Source organism: Aotus nancymaae, unplaced genomic scaffold, assembly GCF_030222135.1.
Source record: "Aotus nancymaae isolate 86718 unplaced genomic scaffold, 86718_ANA_hifiasm-v0.15.2.pri h1tg000021l, whole genome shotgun sequence".
Lineage (NCBI taxonomy): Eukaryota > Metazoa > Chordata > Mammalia > Primates > Aotidae > Aotus > Aotus nancymaae.
Window position 1 is genome coordinate 376,217 of NW_026988433.1, and position 26,376 is coordinate 402,592.

General features: G+C 53.5%; 1 protein-coding gene across 2 annotated transcripts in view; it reads left to right on the plus strand.

Moving 5' to 3' along the window:
• GOLGA3 (golgin A3) overlaps window positions 1–26,376 on the plus strand; it is a 72,163-nt gene continuing 45,787 nt past the window's right edge. Inside the window, exons 1-8 of one of the 2 annotated variants that reach the window (XM_064379519.1) lie at window positions 1–85; window positions 5,959–6,271; window positions 7,709–7,981; window positions 11,515–11,627; window positions 14,463–15,121; window positions 15,666–15,777; window positions 19,266–19,572; window positions 24,246–24,448. In XM_064379519.1, the coding sequence (XP_064235589.1) occupies window positions 6,139–6,271; window positions 7,709–7,981; window positions 11,515–11,627; window positions 14,463–15,121; window positions 15,666–15,777; window positions 19,266–19,572; window positions 24,246–24,448 (1,800 nt within the window). In that variant the 5' untranslated portion in view covers window positions 1–85; window positions 5,959–6,138. The remainder of the gene's footprint in view (window positions 86–5,958; window positions 6,272–7,708; window positions 7,982–11,514; window positions 11,628–14,462; window positions 15,122–15,665; window positions 15,778–19,265; window positions 19,573–24,245; window positions 24,449–26,376) is intronic. The other variant, XM_064379520.1, reaches the window with a different exon arrangement.

Below are 26,376 nucleotides of genomic sequence, written 5' to 3' on the forward strand. Positions count from 1 at the left end.
TCCTGCAATCCGGAAGTTGCGTTTCCAGGGAAAGGACGCGAACTCTTAAAGTCACTTTCTGAAACCTGCCTCAGGCCAGGCTGAGGTGAGCTCGATCCGGACCCTGCGGCCAGAGTGTTCCCGGCCATAGGGTGACCGCTGGCAGAAGAGGCGAACAGTGTCGGTTCCGGAACGAAAGCCGCGCGTGCAGGCTTTTTCCGGGGAACCCGAGGCCGCTACGCCGCTCGCCCCGCCCCCCGCACGGCCACGTCTCCGCCGGAGTATCCGGGCCGGGCGGCCTCCCGCGCTGCCGCAGCAGCAGGGTGAGGGTCGCGGGGGCTGCGCGCCTCGGGGCTCGGGCCCCCGCCGTGCATGGGCCGGGGCGGCCCGAGGGGCGGCTGCGGAGGCCGGGCGGGGGCGGCGGCGGGGCCCGGCGCGTCCCTGCAGCGATGGGGCGGCCCCTATCCAGTCACCTCGCTGCGGTGGCCTCGGGCTCGGGCGCCCGCCCTCGGCTGCGGCGGAGCTGGCTCTACAGACACGCGTGCCCGTGGGCCCTCGACGAGCGTCCACTGCCGCCCTCGGGCGGTGCTTGTGTCTTTAGTTTGGCCCTTTGCAGCTGACAGGCGCGACGTGGTGTCGCGTGGTCGTGGGAAGCCGGGGTTTCAGGAGTCCGTGTCCTTCCGTGTTTGCCTTTGACTTGTCTCGATTCCAGGTGCCTGGAGCGAATGGGGCCGGGCGTCGTCCCGGGTGTGAGCCCGGGGAATGTCAGTCGTGTGGCGGGTCCCTGCCCTCTGCCCTCGCTGAGCTCACCCAGCGCGGGGCACTCGGGTCGCCGCCGAGACGGTGCTGCGCGGTGGGCGGGTGGGGAGGCCTGTGGGGCGGGCGGCTTCTGTGCTGAGGCTTCTGTGACGGGAAGCGAGCCAGGCAGAACTGTGAGAACAGAGCGTTTGAAGCCCCTGAGGGAGGTGGAAGTTCGGCGTTTTCAGGCAGAGACTGTGGCCGGAGTGTGATGGAAGAGGAGGGAAGCGAGGAGGGAAGGCTGTCGGTGTAGGCAGGTGCTGGATTGCTGAGAGGTTGGAGTTTATTGTCACTGGGACAGTGTAAGCCATTTACAGGTGACTCATGGATTTTTTTCTTGTTTTTTAAGAGACTGGGCGTTGCTGGGCGTTGCTGTGTTGCCCACGCTGGTGTGGAACTCCTGGCCTCAAGCAGACCTCCTGCCCCAGCCTCCCTAAGTGCTGGGGTTACAGGCGTGAGCAGCCACACCCGTCGTCATGGATTATTTTGAATTGTCTTTTAAACGACATGAATATAGCCCTTTACAACCCTCTGATAGCTTCCCGGACGGCACACCTGAAATGGCAGAAGGAAATAAATCATCTGACATGACTCAGATTCAAGAGGAGCTTTTTTTTTTTGCCGGTTGCCGTCAGAAGTAGTAGTGTAGTGTTTCAAGTGAGAGCGCCTTCAGTTGGCTTTTACCTAGCGATTTTGACAAGCAACCGCAAAGGAAAATAATAATGATAATTGCTGCCGTTTTACTAAGGACACAGGACAGACCCTGTGCCTTGCTGTATTTAATCCTGACAGAATTTTGTCTTGATTTTCTCATTGTTTTACTGACAAGGAGACAGGCTAAAAGTGGTTAAGAAATCTTTAGCCCGAGATCTCACAGCTCAGTGCTGGAGAGTCAGGAGCTGAGGCCGGAGTCCCGACTTCCAAGCCTGCCCTTCCATCTCTGCAGTGACACGAGGCTTTCTTTTGGTTTTTTACTTTTGGATACTAGTGTGGCCTCAACCAGGTATTACCTTCCAGAGGAAATTCTGCTTTATCTTTGGCTATGCTCTGTTTTTCTAGTTGCCGATAGGAACAACGGAGACTCGTAGTAGATGGAGCCGTGAATGTTCACAGACAGAATTCAGGTGTGGGGGAAACAAAGTCCTGTGGTGCCTGGAGTGGTGGTTTCTCAGTATGAAGTCCCTTGATGTTAGCCAGATGCGAACCTAGGGTTGTGTGTACCTTTCGAAGCTCCGAATGATAGCTTTATCCTGTCTCTTCTCTCTAGAGACATAGATGTGCAAGTGATCATAAGTGAGACTCTGATTAGACTGATCTCTTGATTTAAAAAGTCAAATCACAAAATGGAGTCACGTTCCTAATGACAGCTTTCTGTGATGCACCGGCCACTCTCTGGTCCTCCTCCTTGCTGCCTGGAGATCAGCTTTTGTCAGTAGTCTGTGGTAATGACGTCCTGAACGACTGAGTCATTCTAAATTTTAACTAAAAATCAACCAAGACTGAGGATAGACCGAGATTGCCAGCTCATGGCCCTGCGGGGAGAAGTAGCGCCGTCACCAAACTCCACTTCAGGCAGGCAGTGAATTCTGTCTCTGGTGCGGCTTCAGGAGGAGCCGCATATAAACAGGAGGCTTACAGGCACAGTTACAGGGTCTCCATTCTGGAAGGGTAGGACTGCTTGGCCATCAGAAGGGAAATTAAGTGAGCAGAATCTGTGATTACATTGGGCTCAGAGAGCATGGTGTGGTTGGCCGTCGCCGTGTTGGCGTGCCTTCTTGGTGGAGCCTGAACGGTCTTGGCCGATGCTTCTCTTTCTTGGTCAGTGCGAGGCTGAGGCATTGTCCCTCTGGGCTCCGCAGCAGTCCTCTGCACGTTCTGTCTGTCATGGCTGAGTCTGGGCCTGCCGGTCGTCCCATCCTTCCTTCTGTTCAGGTGGTGGTGCCTGTCTGGACTGTGGCTGTGATGCTGCTCTTCCCATTTCTAACTCCCTGGACTCCCTCATTGGAGCTGAAGCTCTCAGATGTTTTCAGCTGGAAGAGTTAAGAATTTTCTGTACTTTAAAAGACAGTGTTGATGCTCAAGGAGTCAAATGCTTTATCACTTTGTTTTGGAATCATTAGCTTTGTAGCCGAGGAATGTACTCAGCAGAAGTGAAGATTTAATTGGGCATATTAAACCCACATTGGCACTCCAGGAGTTGGAAGTGTTCAAGCTGGTAGGAGGCAGATGTGGAACAAGTCTCTGCCTTCAAGGATCTCGCCATGTCATGGGCACACACACAGTGGCAGACGTGATGTGCTGTGGTGGAGGCCACATGAGGTGTAGGGATGACGGGGGGAGGTGGAAGAGGCACTTGTTACCTGAGCGGCTAGGAGAGACTGTGCGCACGTGGGCACACGGTGGTTTCCATATCATCACCCCACCCCCACAAGGCAGAAGCGAAGACCTAACGAAGCAAAGTGCAAGCTTTCCTTTGCTAGGAAATTCTCAGGAGGACCAGATTTACAGCGTACCAGTATTCGGTGGTGCAGTAGAGTCCATGTTCCACTGTGTTTGGCCCTCCGTGCGTGTAATGTCAAGGCTGTGCTGAGGGGCCGCCGCGGCCGTCATTTCGCTGATTCTCCTCCCCTTGCTTTGTGGATGTCTTCTCCGTCATTCCCGAGTGGGCGCGGCTGACTGACCCGCAGCTCTCCCGGGGTGTTTCTGGGATTGTAGCTGAGGGGCAGGCTCGGTGGGCATCGAAGTGGTTTTCCTGGGAAGTGGTTTTCAGAGAGTTCTGTGCTGTGTGTAAGGACAGGTGTATAGCTCACATCCCTGCCCAGGCTCTAAGGCCCACTTATCACCCACCCACCCGGAAAATCCAGGTATGAAAGATGTTACTAATGGCTGAAGAGACAAAAGTGAGATTTAGAATTCATTGCACACAGGAGTAGCTTTTTTTTTTTTTTTTTTGAGACGGACTTTCACTCTTGTTGCCCAGGCTGGAGTGCAGTGGTGCGATCTCGGCTCACCGCAACCTCTGCCGCCTGGGTTCAAGCAATTCTCCTGCCTCAACCTCCCAAGTTGGAATTACAGGCATGGGCCACCATGCCTGGCTAATTTTTTTCTTTTTAGTTGAAACGGGGTTTCAATATGTTGGTCAGGCTGGTCTCGAACTAAACCACCGTGCCCGACCCCTTCCTTTTTTTTTTTTGAGGTGGAGTTTCCACTCTTATTCCGCAGGCTGGACTGTAATGGTGCAATCTCAGCTCACTGCAACCTCCGCCTCCTGGGTTCAAGTGATTCTCCTGCCTCAGCCTCCTGAGTAGCTACAGATGCCTGCCACCACACCGAGCTAGTTTTTTGTATTTTTAGCAGAGATGGGGTTTCACCATGTTGGCCAGGCTGGTCTGGAACTCCTGACCTCAGGTGATCTGCCTGCCTTGGCCTCCCAGACTGCTGGGATTACAGGCATGTACCTTCTGTGAGGAATCTGTAAGCTAGAAGTGAGGGTTGTATAATGTTTGTCATGAAAAATGTTAAACACGGAACATAGTGTAGGTTAACATGAAGCTGGTTCTAAAGAATAAATGCCAGGATTCCTGCAGAATGAACAGAAGCTCATGCTGGGATCGTATCTGTTGATAAAGAAGCGAGTGAATAATATCACCAGTACATTTCAAGGTGGATAATCAGTTGCCAAATGTTGGGCAGAGTTTTCCTCCCCTGAATGTAGCCCAGCAGGGCAGGCTGAGAGAGCGCTAACCCAGCTAGGGGAGCACGAACAGGGGCCCTGCTGTGAGACGCCCTTGCCGCGCCCCCACTCCAAGGCCGCCGCCGTCCCGGGTGTCCTTGTACCTCCTGTGTACAGTTACCGCGTCCCGAGGCATCATCTGCTTTTTAAATTGTTTCTCCAGATCGGAGCTGTCCAACCTGAAGGGTGGGGCTGCCTGCAGGAGCCATGGCCGTGGCACAGTCACTCCACAAGGCGAAGGAGGGGAGCTTGCCCTGGGCACACCTAGGCCTGCCAGGCTGATGTAGAAGCCACTAGCCACATGTAGCTGTTCAAATGCAAATTAATTACGTTTATTTAAATTTTTTATTCATCTTATTTTATTTTGAGACAGAGTCTCGCTCTGTTGCCCAGGCTGGAGTGCACTGGCGCAATCTCAGCTCACTGAAACCTCCGCCTCCCGGGTTCAAGCCATTCTCCTGCCTCAGCCTCCCGAGTAGCTGGGACTACAGGCATGTGCTACTACACCCAGCTAATTTTTTGTATTTTTCTACAGATGGGGTTTCACCATGTTGGCCAAGCTGGTTTTAATCTCCTGACTTCGTGATCCGCCTGCCTCAGCCTCCCAAAGTGCTGGGATTACAGGCGTGAGCGACCGCACCTGGCCTTAATTTTCGAATTAAAAAAATTTTGTTGAGATGGAGTCTCCCTCTGTTACCCAGGCTGGAGTGCAGTGGCATGATCTTGGCACACCGCAACCTCTACCTCCAATGTTCAAGCGACTGTCCTGCCTCAGCCTCCCAACTAGCTGGGACTACAGGTGTCTGCCACCATGCCCACTTGTTTTTTTTTTGTTTGTTTCTTTTTTTAAAGACAGGTTCACCATGTTGGTCAGGCTGGTCTTGAACTCCCAACCTCAGGTGATCCGCCCGCTTTGGCCTCCAAAGTGCTTGGATTACAGGCGTGAACCACCACACCGGCCGCCCAGTTTTTTGTATTTTTAGTAGAGACTGGGTTTCGCCATGTTGGCCAGGCTGGTCTTGATCTCCTGACCTCAGGTGGTCTGCATGCCTCGGCCTCCCAAAGTGCTGGAATTACAGGGGTGAGGCACTGTGCCTGGCCCAGATTAATTAAGTTTAAATAAAATGTAAAACCCAGTTCCTTGGTTGCCCTGTGTGACAGCCACAGCACAGATGCAGAGCTGCACTGTCCTGGCAGAATGGTCTTTAGTTGGCACCAACACAGACACTAACCAGCTTCAAGAAAGGGCCCAGTGAGGCAGGGTCAGCATTTTGTCCCCAAAACCTAGGATGCTGTGGGTGCTCACGGATTATTTTGCTGAATGAAAATGTCTGTATTTGTTTCTTGTACTTATGCAAATTGGGAACCAAATGTTAATTTTGTAATTGATACTTGAAATCTGATGAGTAAAGTTTTATAACACATTTTTTCTCTTTCTCTCCTGTCAGGTATCATGATGTTAGCTGGTTTGACCTCAAGTCATTTGTGAGTCATTAGGTCTTCTGAAAATGGGAGGCACAGTGGGACCCCTCCCGGGAGCTCTTGGCTGGTGCTGATGGCAGAAACCAAGCTTGCCTCAGGTTCACTCGTAGCCCTGCAGCGTCCGCTCAGCCGGTGTCATCCTGACCATGGACGGCGCGTCAGCCGAGCAAGATGGCCTCCAGCGGGACAGATCCCACAGTGGCCCCTCGGCTCTCCCCGAGGCTCACCAGAAGTCCCCGGGCCCACTGGTGCCACCTGACCAGCGGGACAAAGCCCAGCGTAAGTCGTCAGGTTCCTCTGTGTGCCGGTCACAGGAGGAGACACTCGTTAGCTTTTCCCTTGATTCAGAGTGTGTTTTAGTCACTGGATGATGCTGCCTTTGGATCAGGCGCCATTCCTACCAGACAGACTCCGTTAAACACCTGTGGGGCAGGAGCATGTTTTCCTGAAGGCATCTGTGGGTCTTTGTCACGTTCCTGCCTGCAGTTCTACCTTTTTTTTTTTACTTTTTGAGACGGTGTCTTGCTCTTTCGCCCAGGCTGGAGTGTAGTGGCACGATCTCAGCTCACTGCAACCTCTGCCTCCCGGGTTCAAGTGACTCTCCTGCCTCAGCCTCCCTAGTAGCTGGGACCACAGGCGTGTGCCACCACACCCAGCTAATTTTTGTGTTTTTAGTAGAGATGGGGTTTCACCATTGGCCAGGCTGGTCTTGAACTCCGGGCCTCAAGTGATCCGCCCACCTTAGCCTCCCAAAGTGCTGGATTATAGGCGTGAGCCACTGTACCTGGCCCTCTTTTTTTAATAAAACAGATTACGTTGCCCTGCATCATAGGGTGGTTGTGAGGGTTTAAAGAAATGGTGCCCATCAAGCGCAAGTGCTTAGTGCACGTCCGGGGTGCTGGCCGTTGTCGTCGTCATGATTTATCCATCATTAGGCTTGTGTTTGGAACTGTATAGTCTCACTGTTTGTTGAACGTTTTTACTTCTAGATTTTTTTTTAAGTGCAGTGTGATGCTCAAAAAACTATTTTGTTATATAAACTGCAAGGTTTAGAAACTTTCCTGGACCTATAAATTCATTGGAAAATAGTATTAACCCAATTAACTCCTTTTTTTGAGACTGGGTCTCATCTTGCTCTTTCACACAAGCTGGAGTGCAGGGCGTGACCTCCGCTTGCCTCCCCGCCGAGGCATGGTGGTGGGTGCCTGTAATCCCAGCTACTCGGGAGGCTGAGGTAGGAGAGTTGCTTGAATTGGTGGGTGGAGGTTGCAGTGAGCTGAGATTGTGCAGCTGCACTCCAGCCTGGGCAACAGAGCGAGACTCCATCTCAAAAAGAAAAGGAGGCTGGGCACTGTGGCTCACGCCTGTAATCCCAGCACTTTTGGGAGGCCAAGGCGGGCGTCTCAAAAAAAAAAAAAAGGAAACGTTACTATCGTTATTAGGTAAATTCTACAGCCAGAGTGTGAAGGCATGGAGGGTGAGTTCGCCTTATAGGGGAGGACGTTGACACCAGAGGGGCTGTGGGCCTTTTCCTGGCCACCCTGCCTGTGGGAAGGGGCCCATGGCCTGTGCTTCTCAGAGTGATGCCTTTGTGGAATGAGAAAGTGGTGCTCGTGAGTCAGGATCCTCTTCTCCTACTCCAGCTGTGTGTCTGAAAAACGACGTCATCGTGTTGTTGTTAAAGCCGTGATGGTCCAGCATGCTCTGTCTTTCTAGGTGCCGAGGTGAACAGAGCTTCCACGGAAGAAGAAAGCCCGGATGGAGCTGGCCAGGGAGGCCTCTGTCAGAACGGGCCAACGCCACAGTTCCCAGACCCTCCATTGTCTCTCGGTCCCATCACAAGCCCAGTGGGCCCTGATGCCTCTCCAGGTGTGGCTGGTTTCCATGACAACCTAAGGAAGTCTCAGGGAACTAGTGCTGAGGGCAGTGTTAGAAAAGAAGCTTTGCAGTCTCTCAGACTCAGTCTTCCTATGCAAGAAACGCAACTGTGTAAGCATCCCTCCCCACCGCTTTTCCCACCCCTCCCCACCGCTTTTCCCACCCTCCACATCCGTGTCGCTCCGCACCTCAGGAGCAGGTGCCCGCACACTTGCTGTTTGAGCGGCTGTGTCCCTGTGCCTGCCGTGTGCCCTCCTCGTCCCAGACACGGCGGTGTGTTTAGCAAGGAGAGCTTCACTCGAGAGAGTGAAAATGCAGCTGGAGCCGAGGCTGTGCTACGGTCTGACTGGCAGCGGTGCTGATGCTCTCGTGTTAAAGGCCAGCCTGGAGCCGGGGCTGCGCTACGGTCTGACTGGCAGCGGTGCTGATGCTGTAGTGTTAAAGGCCAGCCTGGAGCCGGGGCTGCGCTACGGTCTGACTGGCAGCGGTGCTGATGCTCTCGTGTTAAAGGCCAGCCTGGAGCCGGGGCTGCGCTACGGTCTGACTGGCAGCGGTGCTGATGCTCTCGTGTTAAGGGCCAGCCTGGAGCCGAGGCTGTGCTACGGTCTGACTGGCAGCGGTGCTGATGCTCTCGTGTTAAAGGCCAGCCTGGAGCCGGGGCTGCGCTACGGTCTGACTGGCAGCGGTGCTGATGCTCTCGTGTTAAGGGCCAGCCTGGAGCCGGGGCTGCGCTACGGTCTGACTGGCAGCGGTGCTGATGCTCTCGTGTTAAAGGCCAGCCTGGAGCCGGGGCTGCGCTACGGTCTGACTGGCAGCGGTGCTGATGCTCTCGTGTTAAGGGCCAGCCTGGAGCCGAGGCTGTGCTACGGTCTGACTGGCAGCGGTGCTGATGCTCTCGTGTTAAGGGCCAGCCTGGAGCCGGGGCTGCGCTACGGTCTGACTGGCAGCGGTGCTGATGCTCTCGTGTTAAGGGCCAGCCTGGAGCCGGGGCTGCGCTACGGTCTGACTGGCAGCGGTGCTGACACGCTGATGTTAAAGGCCAGCCTGCACGTCCCGTGTCACCCAGGTGCTTGGTTAGAAGACTGTGGGCATCATCTGTTTTTGTTTTTTCTTAGAGTCAGGATGTTGCTGTCGCCCAGGCTGGAGTCCAGTGGCACAATCAGAGCTCACTGCAGCCTCTGCCTCCCAGGCTCAAGGGATCTTCCTGCCTCTGCCGTTGGGTAGCTGGGACCACAGGTGCCTGCTACCACACCTGGCTAATTTTAATTTGTTTTGTAGAAACGGAGTCTCACCATGTTGCCCAGGCTGGTCTAGAATTCCTGGGCTCAAGTGATCCTCCTACCTTGGCCTCCCAAAGTGCTGGGATTATAAGCATGAGCCACCTCGCCTGGCCTGCTGTGTGTTTTTAAAAATTTCTTAAAGCTAAATAAAAACAAAAAAAACCCCTAAAAAAATTACTGAAATCAAATTGCATTTCACATGTGTTTATTTAAAACAATTCTGGCCGGGTGCAGTGGCTCACGCCTGTAATCCCAGCACTTTGGGAGGTCGAGGCGGGTGGATCACGAGGTCAAGAGATTGAGACCATCCTGGTCAACATGGTGAAACCCCGTCTCTACTAAAAATACAAAAAAAATTAGCTGGGCATGGTGGCGCGTGCCTGTAATCCCAGCTACTCGGGAGACTGAGGCAGGAGAATTGCATGAACCCAGGAGGCGGAGGTTGCGGTGAGCCGAGATCGCGCCATTGCACTCCAGCCTGGGTAACAAGAGCGAAACTCATTCTCAAAAAAAAAAAAAAAAAAACCAATTCTGAAAACGCGCTGCCAGCATTTCAGTTGAGAAGTAGCGTGTAAAAAAGCCTCGAATCCTGATTCTTTTCAGCTTAGTTTATCTGTTACTTTTGGGTTCCCGAAGTTACAGATGTGTGAGCTCTGGTCCGGGCGCCTGTGTGGCAGCAGTGCTGGGTCTGCGTGCACACCTTTGTGGGACGCCCCCTCACCTGTTCCTGCTGGCACCTGGCCCTGAGCCTGTCTCCTGCGTTGGTGTTTACTTGAAACACTGCTCATTTTGACAACTTACGTATCTGCCTGATGGCCATAGGCCTGAATTTGCCAGGTGGGGTTTAGCCATCTGGACCACTTTGCCTTGTGAAAAGGACTAGAGATCTTTTCAGTGATAAAATGTACAAACTAATAATGACAGTGGTACATTGCCAGTGAGTTCTTGGTGACTGCTCAGGTTTTAGGGGTGATTGAGGACGGTAGCTGCGCATCTCCGCAGCAGCCATGGGTAGGGAGGGCGCCACGTGTGGAGTGTCGCTGTGTGATCACACCTCCCTGCTCCGGTCGGCACCCAGCCATCTGGCCGCGTCTGCTGATGGGTTAGGAAGGACAGGGCCACACACTCGGCCCCGGGGGGTGCTGCCCTGGGTCTGTAACTGTAACCCAGACCTTTCATTTGGGTGATGCCAGGGCTGAATTGGCACGCACCGTCCAACCCTCTCATCATCTGAAATGAAAGGTCTGGCTTTTAGATATTTTAAATTCTGGTTTTGACGAAAAAGTTGTACTTTCCCCTCCTGTCCTGGAGCATGACCTCGGACTGGAGTCTGGTCTGTCTGGAAACGGAGGTGACCAGTTCCCAGCCCTGGAGGGCAGATGCCTGTGCAGTCTTTACTCTGCTGGGCTTCAGCCATTTGAGTACCTCTGGCTTATACAGGTCTCGTGATTATGCGAAGCCTTGTCATAACACGACTTGTTATTGAAGGAACTGAGACGAGCCGTGATCAAAGTGGACCCCCAGATAGAGCTGCGTAAAGAAAACGCACCTGGGGCCTCTGACCCTGTGACGGCTGAGCTCCTGCTGCTCAGCACTGCCTGTAACTCCACGGTGCCGGCGTTTCACACGCTCCTCACAGCAAGGTCATGAGAACCTGCTGTGAAACCGGCACGGAGTTGCAGCCTAGTGAGAGCTGAGCCTGCCTCAGAGTGCTCAGCGTGGCTCCGGCTTTGAACCCAGTTCTCTGTGTTGTTAAAAGGCACTTGCTGCTGGGTGCAGTGGCTCACGCCTGTAATTCCAGCACTTTGGGAGGCTGAGGTGGGTAGATCACCTAAGGTTGGGAGTTCGAGACCAGCCTGACCAACATGGAGAAACCCTGTCTCTGCTAAAAATGCAAAATTAGCTGGGCATGTTGGCGTATGCCTGTAGTCCCATCTACTCGGGAGGCTGAGGCAGGAGAATTGCTTGAACCCGGAGGTGGAGGTTATGGTGAGTGAAGATTGCACTGTTGCACTCCAGCCTGGGTGACAAAAGCAAAACTCAGTCTCAAGAAAACAAAATGGCACTTGCCACGGTTTCCTGTTTTAGCAGCGGCATGCCTCAGGCAGTGGTGTGCCCGCCATGGAGACACAGGCCCAGCACCTGGCTGCTGTGTCTCCTGTGAGGTGTATTCTGCCCCTGCATTGAGTCCAGGGTTCACAGCTCTCTCTTGATCTGGAAATTGTCCTTCCAAACAAGATGGCTGTGCATCATTTAGTTGTAAACCATACGGGTAATTAAGTGCAGAATGACCACGTTCTTGTGCCTGATTGTTCTGTGTCCTGGTATGTTATAAGTTTCCAAATGGCCGTTTTCCCACTGCAGGCTCTACAGAGTCTTCCCTGCCCCTGGAGAAGGAGGAGCAGGTCCGACTTCAGGCTCGGAAGCGTCTGGAAGAGCAGCTCAAGCAGTACAGGGTGAAGCGTCAGCAAGAGAGAGTGAGTCTCCCTCTCCCGAACACGCTCCTTGAAAGCTTCCTGTGCCAGAGAGAGCTGCTGGTCCCACGTGACCCTGGGACCTGCCTGCCATTGGGTGCTCTGAGCTGGGATGGGCTCAGGGGCCTCTGCAGCGGCTGACTCTGCTCCCGTCGTGGGGGGTCCCACCTGTGGGGGAGTCCAGCAGGAGCCTGGCTCGTGCCCCCTGCCTGCTCCTGCAGCTTTTGGAACAAGCACATTTTATTTCTAAATCTGCCAATTGAAAAGCAAAGAAAGCAAACACAGGTCACCTCAGAGGTACCGAGTTCAGTCCCAGGCCACCACAACAGTGCAGATACTGCAGTAAAGCAAGCGCTACGGTTTCTTTGCTTTCCTAGGGCATGAAGAAGTTACACGTGTGCTCTACTGTGGTCTCCTAAGTGTGCAGTAGCGCAGTAGCACTGTGTCTTAAGTAAAACTCACGTACCCAGCTTAACTTAAAAATCCTTCATTGCCAAAAAGTGCCAACGGTCACCTGAGCCTTCGGCAGGTCGTAGTCTCTTTGCTGTTGGAGGAGCTTGCGTCAGGTTTGAAGGCTGCTTGCTCATGAGGGCGGTGGTTGCTGAAGGTTGGGGTGGCTGTGGTAGTTTCTTCAAGCAGCGCTGAAGTTTGCCTTGGCGATTCGCGCTTGTACGAAAGGTTTCTCTGTAACACGCGGTGCTCCGTGATACCATTTTACCCATTCAAGTTTCGTATCCCATCTTCAGGCCCCACTACTAATTCTAGTTCTCCTGCTGTTCCCGCCACATCTGCAGTCAGGTTCTGCACAGATGTTTGGAATCCCTGGCAGTTGTCCGTGAGGGTAGATCAGCTTCTTCCACGCTCCCCTCCTCCCATGACTCACGAATGTTCTTAATGGCATCTAGGACGGTGAATCGTTCCAGAAGGTTTTCATTTTACTTTGCCTAGATCCATGAGAGGAATCACTATGACTGTGGCAGTTGTAGCCTTACAAAAGATATTTCTTAAGTAATAAAAACTCGAAAGTCAAAATTACTCCTTGCTCCATGGGCTGCAGAGGGGATGTGTCCGCGGGCAGGAAAGCAGCATTCATCTCTTGTACCTCTCCATCAGAGCTCGTGGGTGACCAGGTCCACTGTCAATGAGCTGTGTGTGTGTGTGTGTGTGTGTGTGTGTGTGTGTGTGTGTATTTTGAGACAGAATCTCGCTCTGTCACCCAAGCAGGAGTGTGATGGTGTGATCTTGGTTCACTGCAACCTCTGCCTCCCAGGTTTAAGCGATTCTCCTGCTTCAGCCTCCTGAGTAGCTGGGATTAAAAGCGAGCATCACCAACATACTCGGCAAATTTAAAAGATGGAGTCTCACTCTGTCGCCCAGGCCGGAGTGATCTCAGCTCACTGCAGCCTCCACCTCCTGGGTTCAAGTGATTCTCCTGCCTCAGCCTCCTGAGTAACTGGGACTATACAGGCGTGAGCCACTGCACCCAGCCTGTGTCAGATTCCAGAAGGATCTCTTCAGTAGAAGAAGATCAGTAAAATCACCAGTGTGTTATGATTTAAAGGGTTATGTTTTTTTTTCTCTTTTTTGTTTTTGTTTTCATTTTGTTTTGTTTTTTTCTGTTAGGGTTATGTTTTTAAATACTTTAATCTGGCTGGGTGCAGTGACTCAAACCTGTAATCCCAGCACTTTGGAAGTCTGGGGCTGGCCTATTGCTTGAGGTCAGGAGTTCGAGACCAGCCTGGCCAATGTGCCTGGCCAATATGGTGAGACCCCATCTCTACTACAAATACAAAAAATTAGCTGGACATGGTGGCACACACCTGTAGTTCTAGCTACTCAGGAGGCTGATACAGGAGAATCAAAGGTTGCGGTGAGCCGAGATCGCACCACTGCACTCCAGCCTGGGCGACAGAGCGAGACTCCATCTCAAAATTAAGAAAGAAAAATAAAAATGCAAGCATGAAAAATCAAGAGTTTTTCTAACGGTTATAAGATTAATGGGAACTACAGCGTTTATAACAAAAAGGATAAACTGAGAAGTCAAAATGGCAGCAGAGGGGTTCAGGCTCTAGAGGGGTGTGGCGTAGCTGCTCTGTGAAGGGCTTGAAGTGGATGTGGGCAGTCGGAGGAAATTATGGATTTAAGGTGGTTATGGTTTAACAGAATGTTCTTTCTTCTTGAAGAAAATTTCTTCTTTTTATTTTTATTTTTGGAGATAGGATCTCACTCTGTCACCCAGGCTGGAGTGCAGTGGCGTAATCTCGGCTCACTGCAACCTCCACCTCCTGGGTTCAAGTGATTCTCCTGCCTCAGCCTCCCGGGTAGCTGGGATTACAGGCGCCTGCCACCATGCCCAGCTCATTTTATTGTGTTTTTAGTAGAGGAAGGGTTTCACCAGCCTGGTCTTGAACTCCTGATCTCAAATGATCTGCCTGCCTCGGCCTCCCAAAGTGCTGGGATTACACGTGTGAGCCACTGTGCGTGGCCTTGAAGAAAATTTCTGTTTCAAAAGAAAGAAACTGGAGAGTAGCCAGGAAAGTTTTGTTGAGGAAGTCTGATGAGGAGGTACTTGCCATGATGTGTGTCTTGTACACATTGAGGTCACATTCACTGGAGAGAGTGCTTTAGGCCAGGGCTGGTCATGTGGTCACTAGAGTGGGGCCTTGCGTCAGTGAGACCGGAGGCCTGGCCGCACCCTGTGTGGCGAGGACCTGGGGACGCCGCACTCTCTGGTTGTCAGCGGAGGGAGTAGTAATTGGTGCAGCCTTTCTGAATGGCAGTTTTCAGATGCTGCTTGTGAATTTTAAAGGTAAGTTTTGTACTTTGTTTTCTTCTCAGTCCAGTCAACCTGCAGCCAAAGCGAGACTTTCTAGCACGCTTGATCCTGAGCTCATGTTAAACCCAGAAAACTTACCGAGGGCCAGTACCGTGGCTCTGACTAAAGAATATTCCTTCCTGCGCACGAGTGTCCCTCGGGGGCCTAAGGTGGGCAGCCTGGGGCTTCCGGCACATCCTAAGGAGAAGAAAAATTCCAAATCAAGCAAAATCCGGTCTCTGGCTGATTACAGAACTGAAGATTCAAATGCTGGGAATTCTGGGGGAAATGTGCCGGCTCCCGATTCCGCCAAGGGTTCCCTGAGGCAGAACAGAAGCGGCGCAGCGTCTGTTGTGTCTGAGATCAGCTTGTCTCCTGACACTGACGACCGTCTGGAGAACGCGTCCCTCACTGGAGACAGCGTGTCTGAGGCAGATGGAAATGACAGCGACAGTTCTTCATACAGCAGCGTCTCCGCCCGAGGGACCTACGGCGTCCTGTTGAAGACGGCGGGCACGCAGGACGCCTCCTATGTGGTTAACGGCCAGGAGATTGCTGCGGATACCCTGGGCCAGTTCCCCTCCATTAAGGATGTCCTCCAGGCCGCAGCTGCTGAGCACCAAGACCAGGGCCAGGAGGTCAACGGGGAGGTGCGGAGCCGCAGAGACAGCTTCTGCAGCAGGTGGGCGGGGGCGGGGCGGCGGTGGGCGGGGCGGGGCGGCGGTGGGCGGGGCGGGGCGGGGCGGGGCGGGGCGGCGGTGGGCGGGGGCGGGGCGGCGGTGGGCGGGGCGGGGCGGGGCGGCGGTGGGCGGGGGCGGGGCGGGCAGAGGGCTTCCCTGGGCCACACAGCTCTCCGCAGCGATACACGGCTTTTCTTCCTAATTCTGTCCTTAGTCTTGACATGAACATTCCATTCATACACAACTCGGCTGCTTTTTAACAGAATTAAGTCTAATTAGCAGTCGTCTTTGTTATTAAAATGCCCACTCCCATGTTTATGTAGACTTGTCACTACGCTGTGTCGCACCTTTCCACGGCAGTGTTCCCGCTGTGAGGTGTGGGAGCGTCCGTCCGTGCGTTCATGCGAGCCTTAGCTCTCTACTTAAATCTCTTAATTGAAGTTTGGGAGAGAGCAGCAGGGCTGTGTGGGACTTGGTGAGTGTGGAGGAGTGTGAGGGGAAAATAAGGATGGGCCATACAGGCCTGACCCGTGCCTTTGTCCCCAGTGTGTCCTTGGAGAGCTCTGCTGCAGAAACGCAGGATGAGCTGCTGCAGCTGCTCAAAGAGAAAATGAGGCTCGAAGGACAGCTGGAAGCCTTGTCACTGGAGGCGAGTCAGGTAATGGACTTCGGATTGCCGCAGCATGCGGCCAATTCGGAAAGCATGTGCGGCCTCCCTGTTGGGCGAAGTTTCAGAGATGCTGGGAATCGGCCGCCGCAGCATCCACGGCAGCCGAACGCTCTGCATCTTCACGTTCTTTATCTACTTCACCTGTCAGCTTTAGAAAGAGGTGTGAGTCTCCATCTGATCGTGCCTGGGTCCGTTCCTCCCTCCATCTCTACCAGAGGTGTGAGTCTCCATCTGATCGTGCCTGGGTCCGTTTCTCCTTCCATCTCTACCAGAGGTGTGAGTCTCCATCTGATCGTGCCTGGGTCCGTTCCTCCCTCCATCTCTACCAGAGGTGTGAGTCTCCATCTGATCGTGCCTGGGTCCGTTCCTCCCTCCATCTCTACCAGAGGTGTGAGTCTCCATCTGATCGTGCCTGGGTCCGTTTCTCCTTCCATCTCTACCAGAGGTGTGAGTCTCCATCTGATCGTGCCTGGGTCCGTTCCTCCCTCCATCTCTACCAGAGGTGTGAGTCTCCATCTGATCGTGCCTGGGTCCGTTCCTCCCTCCATCTCTACCAGAGGTGTGAGTCTCCATCTGATCGTGCCTGGGTCCGTTCCTCCCTCCATCTCTACCAGGGGTGTGAGTCTCCATCTGATCGTGCCTGGGTCCGTTCCTCCCTCCATCTCTACCAGAGGTGTGAGTCTCCATCTGATCGTGCCTGGGTCCGTTCCTCCCTCCATCTCTACCAGAGGTGTGAGTCTCCATCTGATCGTGCCTGGGTCCGTTCCTCCCTCCATCTCTACCAGAGGTGTGAGTCTCCATCTGATCGTGCCTGGGTCCGTTCCTCCCTCCATCTCTACCAGAGGTGTGAGTCTCCATCTGATCGTGCCTGGGTCCGTTCCTCCCTCCATCTCTACCAGAGGTGTGAGTCTCCATCTGATCGTGCCTGGGTCCGTTCCTCTCTCCATCTCTACCAGAGGTGTGAGTCTCCATCTGATCGTGCCTGGGTCCGTTCCTCCCTCCATCTCTACCAGAGGTGGGAGTCTCCATCTGATCGTGCCTGGGTCCGTTCCTCTCTCCATCTCTACCAGAGGTGTGAGTCTCCATCTGATCGTGCCTGGGTCCGTTCCTCCCTCCATCTCTACCAGAGGTGTGAGTCTCCATCTGATCGTGCCTGGGTCCGTTCCTCCCTCCATCTCTACCAGAGGTGTGAGTCTCCATCTGATCGTGCCTGGGTCCGTTCCTCCCTCCATCTCTACCAGAGGTGTGAGTCTCCATCTGATCGTGCCTGGGTCCGTTCCTCCCTCCATCTCTACCAGAGGTGTGAGTCTCCATCTGATCGTGCCTGGGTCCGTTCCTCCCTCCATCTCTACCAGGGGTGTGAGTCTCCATCTGATCGTGCCTGGGTCCGTTCCTCCCTCCATCTCTACCAGAGGTGTGAGTCTCCATCTGATCGTGCCTGGGTCCGTTTCTCCCTCCATCTCTACCAGAGATGTGAGTCTCCATCTGATCGTGCCTGGGTCCGTTTCTCCCTCCATCTCTGCCAGAGGTGTGAGTCTCCATCTGATCGTGCCTGGGTCCGTTCCTCCCTCCATCTCTGCCAGGGGTGTGAGTCTCCATCTGATCGTGCCTGGGTCCGTTCCTCTCTCCATCTCTACCAGGGGTGTGAGTCTCCATCTGATCGTGCCTGGGTCCGTTCCTCTCTCCATCTCTACCAGGGGTGTGAGTCTCCATCTGATCGTGCCTGGGTCCGTTTCTCCCTCCATCTCTACCAGGGGTGTGAGTCTCCATCTGATCGTGCCTGGGTCCGTTTCTCCCTCCATCTCTACCAGGGGTGTGAGTCTCCATCTGATCGTGCCTGGGTCCGTTTCTCCCTCCATCTCTACCAGGGGTGTGAGTCTCCATCTGATAGTGCCTGGGTCCGTTTCTCCCTCCATCTCTACCAGAGGTGTGAGTCTCCATCTGATCGTGCCTGGGTCCGTTCCTCTCTCCATCTCTACCAGAGTAAGTTGACCTGTCAGCCTTAGAAAAAGGTATCAGCTTTCCATCTGATGGTACCTGAGTCAGTTTCTCCCTCCGTCTCCAACAGAATATTTCCTAGATGTTAGGTGTCTCACAGTCCGTAAGAGTTCAGTTCTCTTGAGGGGGTGCACCTTTTTCTGGCATAGGGAACCCTTTTCTTTATAGTGATTTCTGGTTTTCTGATACTGGTTTTGCTGTATCAGAAGAAGCCGCACCCTGGCGTTGGTTGGCACGTACCTGAAACATCGTTTCCCGTGCCTTATTTTCAGCTCCCCGTTGTCATCTTGAATGCACTTCATCCACAGTGAAGCGCTAGGTATTTCTCTTCTGTTGACAGTTGAGTAAATCTGTTCCGTGGGATTCAGCTGTGTGCTTCTGGCATGGAGCGTGAGAATGTCACCCTGAGGTGACAGCTGAAGGAGCGTTCTCCAGTGAGCAAGGCCGCAGAGCAGGGCCGGAGCTGCTCCCAACCAGGAGCTTGCCTCGGGATGTTCCCGCACCGGCAGCTTGCCTTGCTAATGCTCATCTCATGTTTCAGACGATTTTCTCATACCAAATCGTCTTTGGACACAAACCAATCAGTTTGTGACATCTAAAGGTGTGTCTACGGAAGAGGTGATTTCGGGTGTTTTGAGGCTAGTCGTGGTTGTACAGTCGTCACTCCTACAGTGTTAGAGCGTGAACCTCCCATCCGACGCGTCCCCCTTCTTCTGCAGCTGCTCTGCAAGCGGCGTCTTGCTCCCGCTGCACTGTCTCCTTATCCTCCTGGGATCACTGATTGGTGCTCTGTCTGCGTGGATTGTTTCACGTGGTGGTCGCTGGCCCCTTGCTCTGGGGTCTTCTTGAGTTTGTGGAGTTCCTCGATTGCTCTGGGTGTCTGTTGTCCTGGTGACGTGTGAACTGGATCCTCACCCGCATAGGTCTTAGCGTGGGTGGGGCGGGTGGCGCATGGGTGGGGCGATTTCCAGTGGCAACTCTCTGCTGCTCCTGGGGCCACACAGCACTGCCGTGGTCACTCAGGACTGCGCTGCGTCCCATGGCCCTGGCTGGAGCCCCTGGAGCTACACTTCAGAAGCAGCTGCCTTTCCCTGCCTGCGTTTTCTGCCCATTTCCTCCCAGATCTGAATGTGCCTTTAATTCGGTGTCCCTCTACACGTCTGGCATTCCGTGTGCGCACCCATGTGCACGTTTCAAGCATCCTCGCGGGAGAAGGGTGCCTCCTAGCCCGCTGGAGCGCAGCCCTGCACAGGTGCAGCTGGCCCAAAACCAGTGCAGGCTCTTGTGTGCATCTTGGGCCTGTTTGGAAGGTCGCCTTCTGGGACAGCCGTGCCGGGAGAGTGCCTGGAGGTGTGGAACACAGGGCTTCAGTGCAGGGCCCCCTGTCAGGCCCCTGACTGACTCGCCGGTGTGTTCCTGTGAATACACTGGACAGAAGTGACTGGTTTTCTGAAAGTCGGTTGTTGGGATCTTTTCAGGCACTTAAAGAGAAGGCTGAGCTGCAGGCCCAGCTGGCCGCCCTCAGCACGAAGCTGCAGGCACAGGTGGAGAGCAGCCACAGCAGCCAGCAGCGGCAGGACTCGCTCAGCTCAGAGGTGGACACCTTGAAACAGTCGTGCTGGGACCTGGAGCGAGCCATGACCGACCTGCAGAACATGCTGGAGGCCAAAAATGCCAGCCTGGCGTCATCCAACAACGACTTGCAGGTGGCAGAGGAGCAGTACCAGAGGCTCATGGCGAAAGTGGAGGACATGCAGAGGAGCATGCTCAGCAAGGACAACACAGGTGAGGCTCAGCCCCGGCCACGCCCTCCTCCTTCCCTGGCCACGCCCCTCCTACCCTGGCCATGCCCTCCTTTCCCCGGCCGTGCCCCCTCCTTCCCCAGCCACGCCCTCCTCCCTCCCCGGCCACGCCCCCTCCTTCCCCAGCCCTGGTCCAGGTGCCGGTTTGCTGGGGGGTAGTGCTGACAGCTGTGTCGGCCTGTGGCTGTCCGGGTTTCATTGGTTCATAACTTAAACATAAGGAGGCTGCTTTTCTAAAGGAAATATAACTTTTAGTTGAACTTTGGGAATTGTATACATGTTTGTGTGTATCCAGGGGAATGAATTAAGTCTTGGACTCTGGACTGTCTGTGGTGATCATTTCCACATATTCTGCCTCAGAAGTCCAGGGTTATAGGACAGTGTCGAGCTACCCGCTTATTCCACAGGATTACAGATTCCAAGAGCAGTTCCTTTTTTTTCTTTTGAGATGGAGTCTCTCTCTCTGTTGCCCCTGCTGGAGTGCTGTGCTGCGATCTTGGCTCACTGCAGCCTCCGACTCTCTGGTTCAAGTGGTTCTCCTGCCTCAGCCTCCTGAGTAGCTGGGATTACAGGCATCCGCCACCATACCTGGCTAATTTTTGCATTTTTAGTAGAGATGGGGTTTCACACTGTTGACCAGGATGGTCTCGATCCCCTGACCTCAAGATCTGTTCTCCTCAGCCTCCCAAAGTGCTGGCATTACAGGCGTCCACCACCATGCCTAGCTAACTTTTGTGTTTTTGTAGAGATGGGGTTTCACCATACTGGCTAGGATGGTCCTGATCTCCTGACCTCGTGATCCGCCCACCTCGTCCTCCCAGAGTGCTGGAATTACAGGCGTCTGCCACTACGCCCAGCTAATTTTTGTATTTTTAGTAGAGACAGGGTATCACCATGTTGGCCAGGCTGGTCTTGATCTCCTGAACTTGTGATCTGCCCGCTTTGGCCTCCCACAGTGCTGGGATTACAGGCATGAGCCACCGCGCCTGGCCAAGAGCAGCTCCTTTACTGTCGGTATGGCAACTTTTTCTCCCTGAACGCAGTGTGTTGGTCCAGCTGCCTCCCTGCACCCAGTGAGTATGAGTGGGGCAGTGGGGCTCCATGTGGCTTGGCAGCATGCCTTCTGGGGCCCCCTCAGTCCCTGCCTGGGCCAGTCCCAGAGCTGATACTCCAGCGTCCAACAGGCACAGAGAAGACCCTGGTCGGCCTGCTCAGAGCAAGCATGGATAGGAGTGGGAAGGAGAGGGTGAAGCAGGATGAGAAGATTAAGCACAAAGCCTGAGGGGTGTGCAGTGACCTGGGTCCAGAGGACCAAGGAGGCTACTTGGTGGGCTCATCTCTCAGGACTTGGGGCTGCCTGAGTGAGGGCCAAGTCTGCGTGAGCCAGTTTGCCCGTAAGGCTGTGAGACTGGCTCTCGGATCTGATGACACAGAGGAAGGTGACAAGCCAGCGTCACAGAGGCTGCATTCTAATTCTAGGAAAGAGAAAGCCAGCTGAGAGGCAGTAGCACTCTTGTGATCGCTTTCATATTTTAGTCCTTGAGCACTTTGTGAGGAAAAACTAGGAAACTCAGAAACTTCTCAACACTGAAGTCGTTTTGGGACCCCTGTGGGTTGCCAGCTTCACCTGACCAGTGTTCACTGGGTGGCAAAACCAGCCAGAACTTTGGTGAGGCTGCCTGGTCCTGGCTGATGGGTTTCAGGTGGAATTAGCCACACAGATAACCTTGCTGTTTGTTGATGGCTGTAGACGTTGCTGGGTCAAAGGTGAGAGCCTCGGCATCCACGGCGGTTTTACGGACGCGCGCTTGATCCTCGGCGCTCACAGATTTCATGAGTGTGAATGTGCTGACTTGCTTAAATCTGTTTGAACCCCAAAGTCAGTATTCACAGACATGCGCGTAGCAGCAGAGCACGCGAGTCACCCTAGGTGCCCGCTGAGGGGGACAGGACGCTCTGCCTGCCTTTGTGCTCAGCTGGGCTGCAGGCAGGAGTTCTTTCCAGGGCATGTTTGTGTGTTTGTGCTTTTGGGGGTAATTTTGCAATTCAAGATGGCACCAAATACCTTTTTTTTTTGAGGCAGAATCTCGCTGTTGTTGTCCAGGCTAGAGTGCAGTGGCGCCATTTCAGCTCACTGCAACCTCCACCTCCCAGGTTCAAGTGATTCTTCTGCCTCAACCTCCTGAGTAGCTGGGATTACAGGCATGCACCTCTGCACCTAGCTAATTTTTCTATATTTAGTAGAGATGAGGTTTCACCATGTTGGTCAAGATGGTCTCAATCTCTTGACCCTGCGATCCACCTACCTCGGCCTCCCAAAGTGCTGGGATTACAGGTGTGAGCCACCGTGCCTGGCCAGATGTACTTCTTTATTTTCTTTTATTGTTTTCAGTTCATCCTGTTTTTATTTTTTTCAAATTTTATTTTTGTTTTTAAAAATTCCTTTGTCTTTGGGGCCGGGCGCGGTGGCTCACGCCTGTAATCCCAGCACTTTGGGAGGCCAAGGCAGGTGGATCACGAGGTCAAGAGATCGAGACCATCCTGGTCAACATGGTGAAACCCCGTCTCTACTGAAAATACAAAAAATTAGCTGGGCATGGTGGCGTGTGCATGTAATCCCAGCTACTCAGGAGGCTGAGGCAGGAGAATTGCCTGAACCCAGGAGGCAGAGGTTGCGGTGAGCCGAGATCGTGCCACTGCACTCCAGCCTGGGTAACAAGAGTGAAACTCCGTCTCAAAAAAAAAAAAAAAAATTCCTTTGTCTTTGAGATGGGTTGCTCTGTTGTAGGGCTGTTGGCCCCACAGGGTCGTGGGGTGTCCCTTATGCTGTGCTGAGGTGCAGGATCTGAGAAGTAGAGAGACAGGACACTGAAGAACTAGAGAAGAGCAGCTGGACTCGGCGGGCCGCACCACCTATGAGCAGAGACAGGCGAGGTCCTGAACACCCAGAAGCATCTGTATTTATTAGGTACAAGCAGGGGGAAGGGTCGTAAGTGAGGTCGTCATCTATAGGCTTAGTGACAGGGCATACATAATCCCGTGAATAACAAGCCAGGGGGCCACCCCATATGTCACCTGGGCAGAGAGGTGGGCCGTGCACAGTAGGGGGCCGTGCCGTGTGCAGCAGTAGAGGGTCGTGTACAGAAAAGGGGTCCACCCCCATTGGGTCACCGAGGCAAGGAGGTGGGCTGCGTGCAACAGGTGTCGTGCGCAACACTTCTTACCTGGGGGCTGGAGACTTCAGAGGATTTCTAATAGAAGGATACTGTAAGCCAGCGCAGTGGGAGCTGACAGACTTGTGCTCTTCTCTTAAGATATTTATGGGAGGATGATTTGAGCTAACACAGAAGTGAGAAAAGACTGACAGGGTGTACAGCTGCCGTGACTGGTCACACCAGAGGGGTTCTTGTTCCTCGGTTATTTGCGGGATCTCAGGCCTGAGGCCGACTTTCCACAGGAACTGGATGCAAGGTGCTACAACTCCTTTATCAGGAGGAGCAGCTCTTGCTCCAAGCCTGCCATAGAGCGTGTGCCTTTTCAGGCAGGGACGCCACCGCCTGGGTCTTTGGTTCTCGTCCTGGTCTGGCTGTTTTCCCACGTGCTGCTTCTGATCTGTGACTGCTCTGGGCATTCCTCCTACTACAGACGGCTATATGGTTCTATGGAAGGATTGTATAAATCAGCACTAAATGTGTCGGGACAGCTCCGACTACAATACCTATATGATTACGTAGAAAGATTATATGGGACTAAGTGTGATTATATGTATAAGCCAGATATAAGTAAGCAGTGAGTTATATGATTATATAGAAAGATTATATGGGACTAAGTGTGATTATATGTATAAGCCAGATATAAGTAAGCAGTGAGTTATATGATTATATAGAAAGATTATATGGGACTAAGTGTGATTATATGTATAAGCCAGATATAAGTAAGCAGTGAGTTATACTTCCGGCACTAATTGTGCCTGGGGTCTGCACAGTTCTCCTTCCTCGGTGCCCATGGGGGGTGTTACCCGCACTCTGTCGCCTAGGTTGGAGTGCAGTGGTGCAGTCATGGCTCACTGCAGCCTCAAACTCCTGGGCTCATGGGATCCGCCCGCCTCAGCCTCTCAAGTAGCTGGGACCACAGGTGCACACCACCCCACCTGGCTAATTTTATATTTTTCTTTTCGGGGTCTTGCTGTGTTGCTCAGGCTGGTCTGGATCTCCTGGGACTGCACCCACATTCCCCCTGTACCCTATGCCCGGCCATTGTTATTTCTTAGAGAAGCTTTGCTCAGGCTTGTTGGCCGAGTTGCTGTTGGCCATGAGCTCTGGGTTAATGAGTTGACAATATGTATGGAATCGGTGTCTTGACACGGAAACACTGCACAGAGGTTATGTGTTGATTAGCTGGTGAAGAGGCTGTGCGCAGAGGCTCGCAGGAGCCTCACCTGCACTTCTCCCGGGAGCAGTGTCTCTCAGCGTCCACTAATGCAGCGTCCACTAATGCAGCGGTCCATTGTCCCCAGCGACCGCGTGGGGCCAACTACAGGAATAACCGGAGGGGACTCGTCTCCCGGGAGTCCTGCTTTGTGTCCCGCCTGTGCAGAGCTCTGGGCTCCCCTGTTTGCTGCTGCCGGCCTGAGCCGCCGTGCTTGCCCCCTTTCAGTGCACGACCTGCGACAGCAGATGACAGCCTTGCAGAGCCAGCTGCAGCAGGTGCAGCTGGAGCGTGCGACGCTGACCAGCAAGCTGAAGGCGTCGCAGGCAGAAATCTCGTCCCTGCAGAGTGTCCGGCAGTGGTACCAGCAGCAGCTCGCCCTGGCGCAGGAGGCCCGCGTCAGGCTACAGGGCGAGATGGCCCACATCCAGGTACGGCTGCAGTCTGCCTTCCAGGGCAGGCCACGCTTCCTGTCTTCGTGTGGAACGGGGCTTTTTCCCAAGATGTTTCTGTTTTCAGAGTTCACATGTGTTTTTGCTTTTAACCTGCTATCTAGCCCACCCCATGGCCCATTCAGGACATGTCCCGTGGCCTCCTGCATGACCTTCTGACACGGGCATCCCACAGCCTCTGCTGACATTTCCAATTCCAAAGCCTGTCTCTCTGGGCACGGTGGCGCATGCCTGTAAATCCCCCTCTCCCACCCCAGCATCCCCACTCTGCGTCCCACTCTGCTGTGACGTCTCACAGGCGTGCGGCGCCACAGGGGTTCTCTTCCTGGTTGGAACTTTTCCCTTCTCTGCTGCCTGAGCTCTCAGTGACACACAGGGCACATCTTTCCAGCGTGGCTTGCATTTTCTACGTCCTGTGGGAAACACGTTCCTCGCCCGTCCACTCATTAGTGGGCACAGCCCGTGTCCGCCTTGGTCCTGCATATGTGGGAGCATGTGTTGGTCCAGGCCTGCCCCTTGGCCCACAGCAGCTGCTTAGTGTGCTGGAGATGCCCAGACCGACCGGCAGGTGGCTCAGGAGCACCTTGATCTGAATCCCAGCGCCTGGACTAATTTAGAGGTCGACCTTGAAGATGCTGAGGAGCACCTTTGGTCAGCCTCCATGTTTTTGTTTTTGGGGTTTCTGAGAGTGTGTCTCACTCTGTCACCAGGCTGGAGAGCAGTGGTGCGATCTCGACTCACTGTAGCCACAAACTCCCAGGCTTGAGTGAACCTCCTACTTCAGCCTCCTGAGTAGCTGGGATTACAGGCGTGGGCCACCATGCCCAGCTAATTTTTGTATTTGCAGAGATGGGGTTTTGCCATGTTGCCCAGGCTGGTCTTGAACTCCTGGGCTCAAGTGATGCCGGCCTCAGCTTCCCAAAGTGCTGCGATTATAGGCCTGAGCCACTGTGCCTGGCCTGTTGCTTTTTTATTAGCTGTGGGATTTTTGTTTCTAGATAAAATATTATTGATTTATTAAAACTATTTCTCCAGAGAGGAATGTGAAATACTAATTCCACCAAATGTTCCTTTTACACCTAGAGTTTACAAATAGAAGTTTTCTTCAATTTTTATTACCTTTTTTTTTTTTTTTGGAGACGAGGTCTCACTCTGTTGCCCAGGCTGGTGTGCAGTGGCATGATTGTGGCTCACTGCAACCTCCGCCTTACGGGTTCAGGCGTTTCTCCTGCCTCAGCCTCCCGAGTAGCTGGGACTACAGGCGCCCGACACCACGCCCGGCTAATTTTTATATTTTTAGTATAGATAGGGTTTCACCATATTGGCCGGGCTAGTCTCGAACTCCTGACCTTGTGATCCACCTGCCTCGGCCTCCCAAAGTGCTGGGATTACAGGCGTGAGCCACTGCCCCTGGCCTATTATATATTTTTTAAGCCAAAGAACCATGCAGAAAACCATTTGTTCTACTTACAACATAACTTGGAAATAAATCAGTATGCAAATTAAGATGCTTTTTAAAAGCTACAGTGCATTTATATGAGGCAATATTTAAAGAAGTAAGCCAGGTGTATTTTAGGAGTATAGTTTGGGCCAGGTGTGGTAGCTCATGCCTCTAATCCCAGCACTTTGGGAGGCTGAGGCAGGCAGATCACTTGAGGCCAGGAGTTCAAGACCAGCCTGTCTGAGATGGTGAAACCCCGTCTCTACTAGAAATGTGAAAGTTAGCCAGGCGTGGTGGCGAGTGTCTGTAGTCCCAGCTACTTGGGAGACTGAGGCACAAGAAGTGCTTGAATGCAGGAGGCAGAGGTTGTAGTGAGCTGAGATCGCATCACTGCACTCTACACTCTAGCCTGGGCAACAGAGTCGGACTTTGTCTCGGAAAAACAGAAAGGAAGCGTGGTACTGTA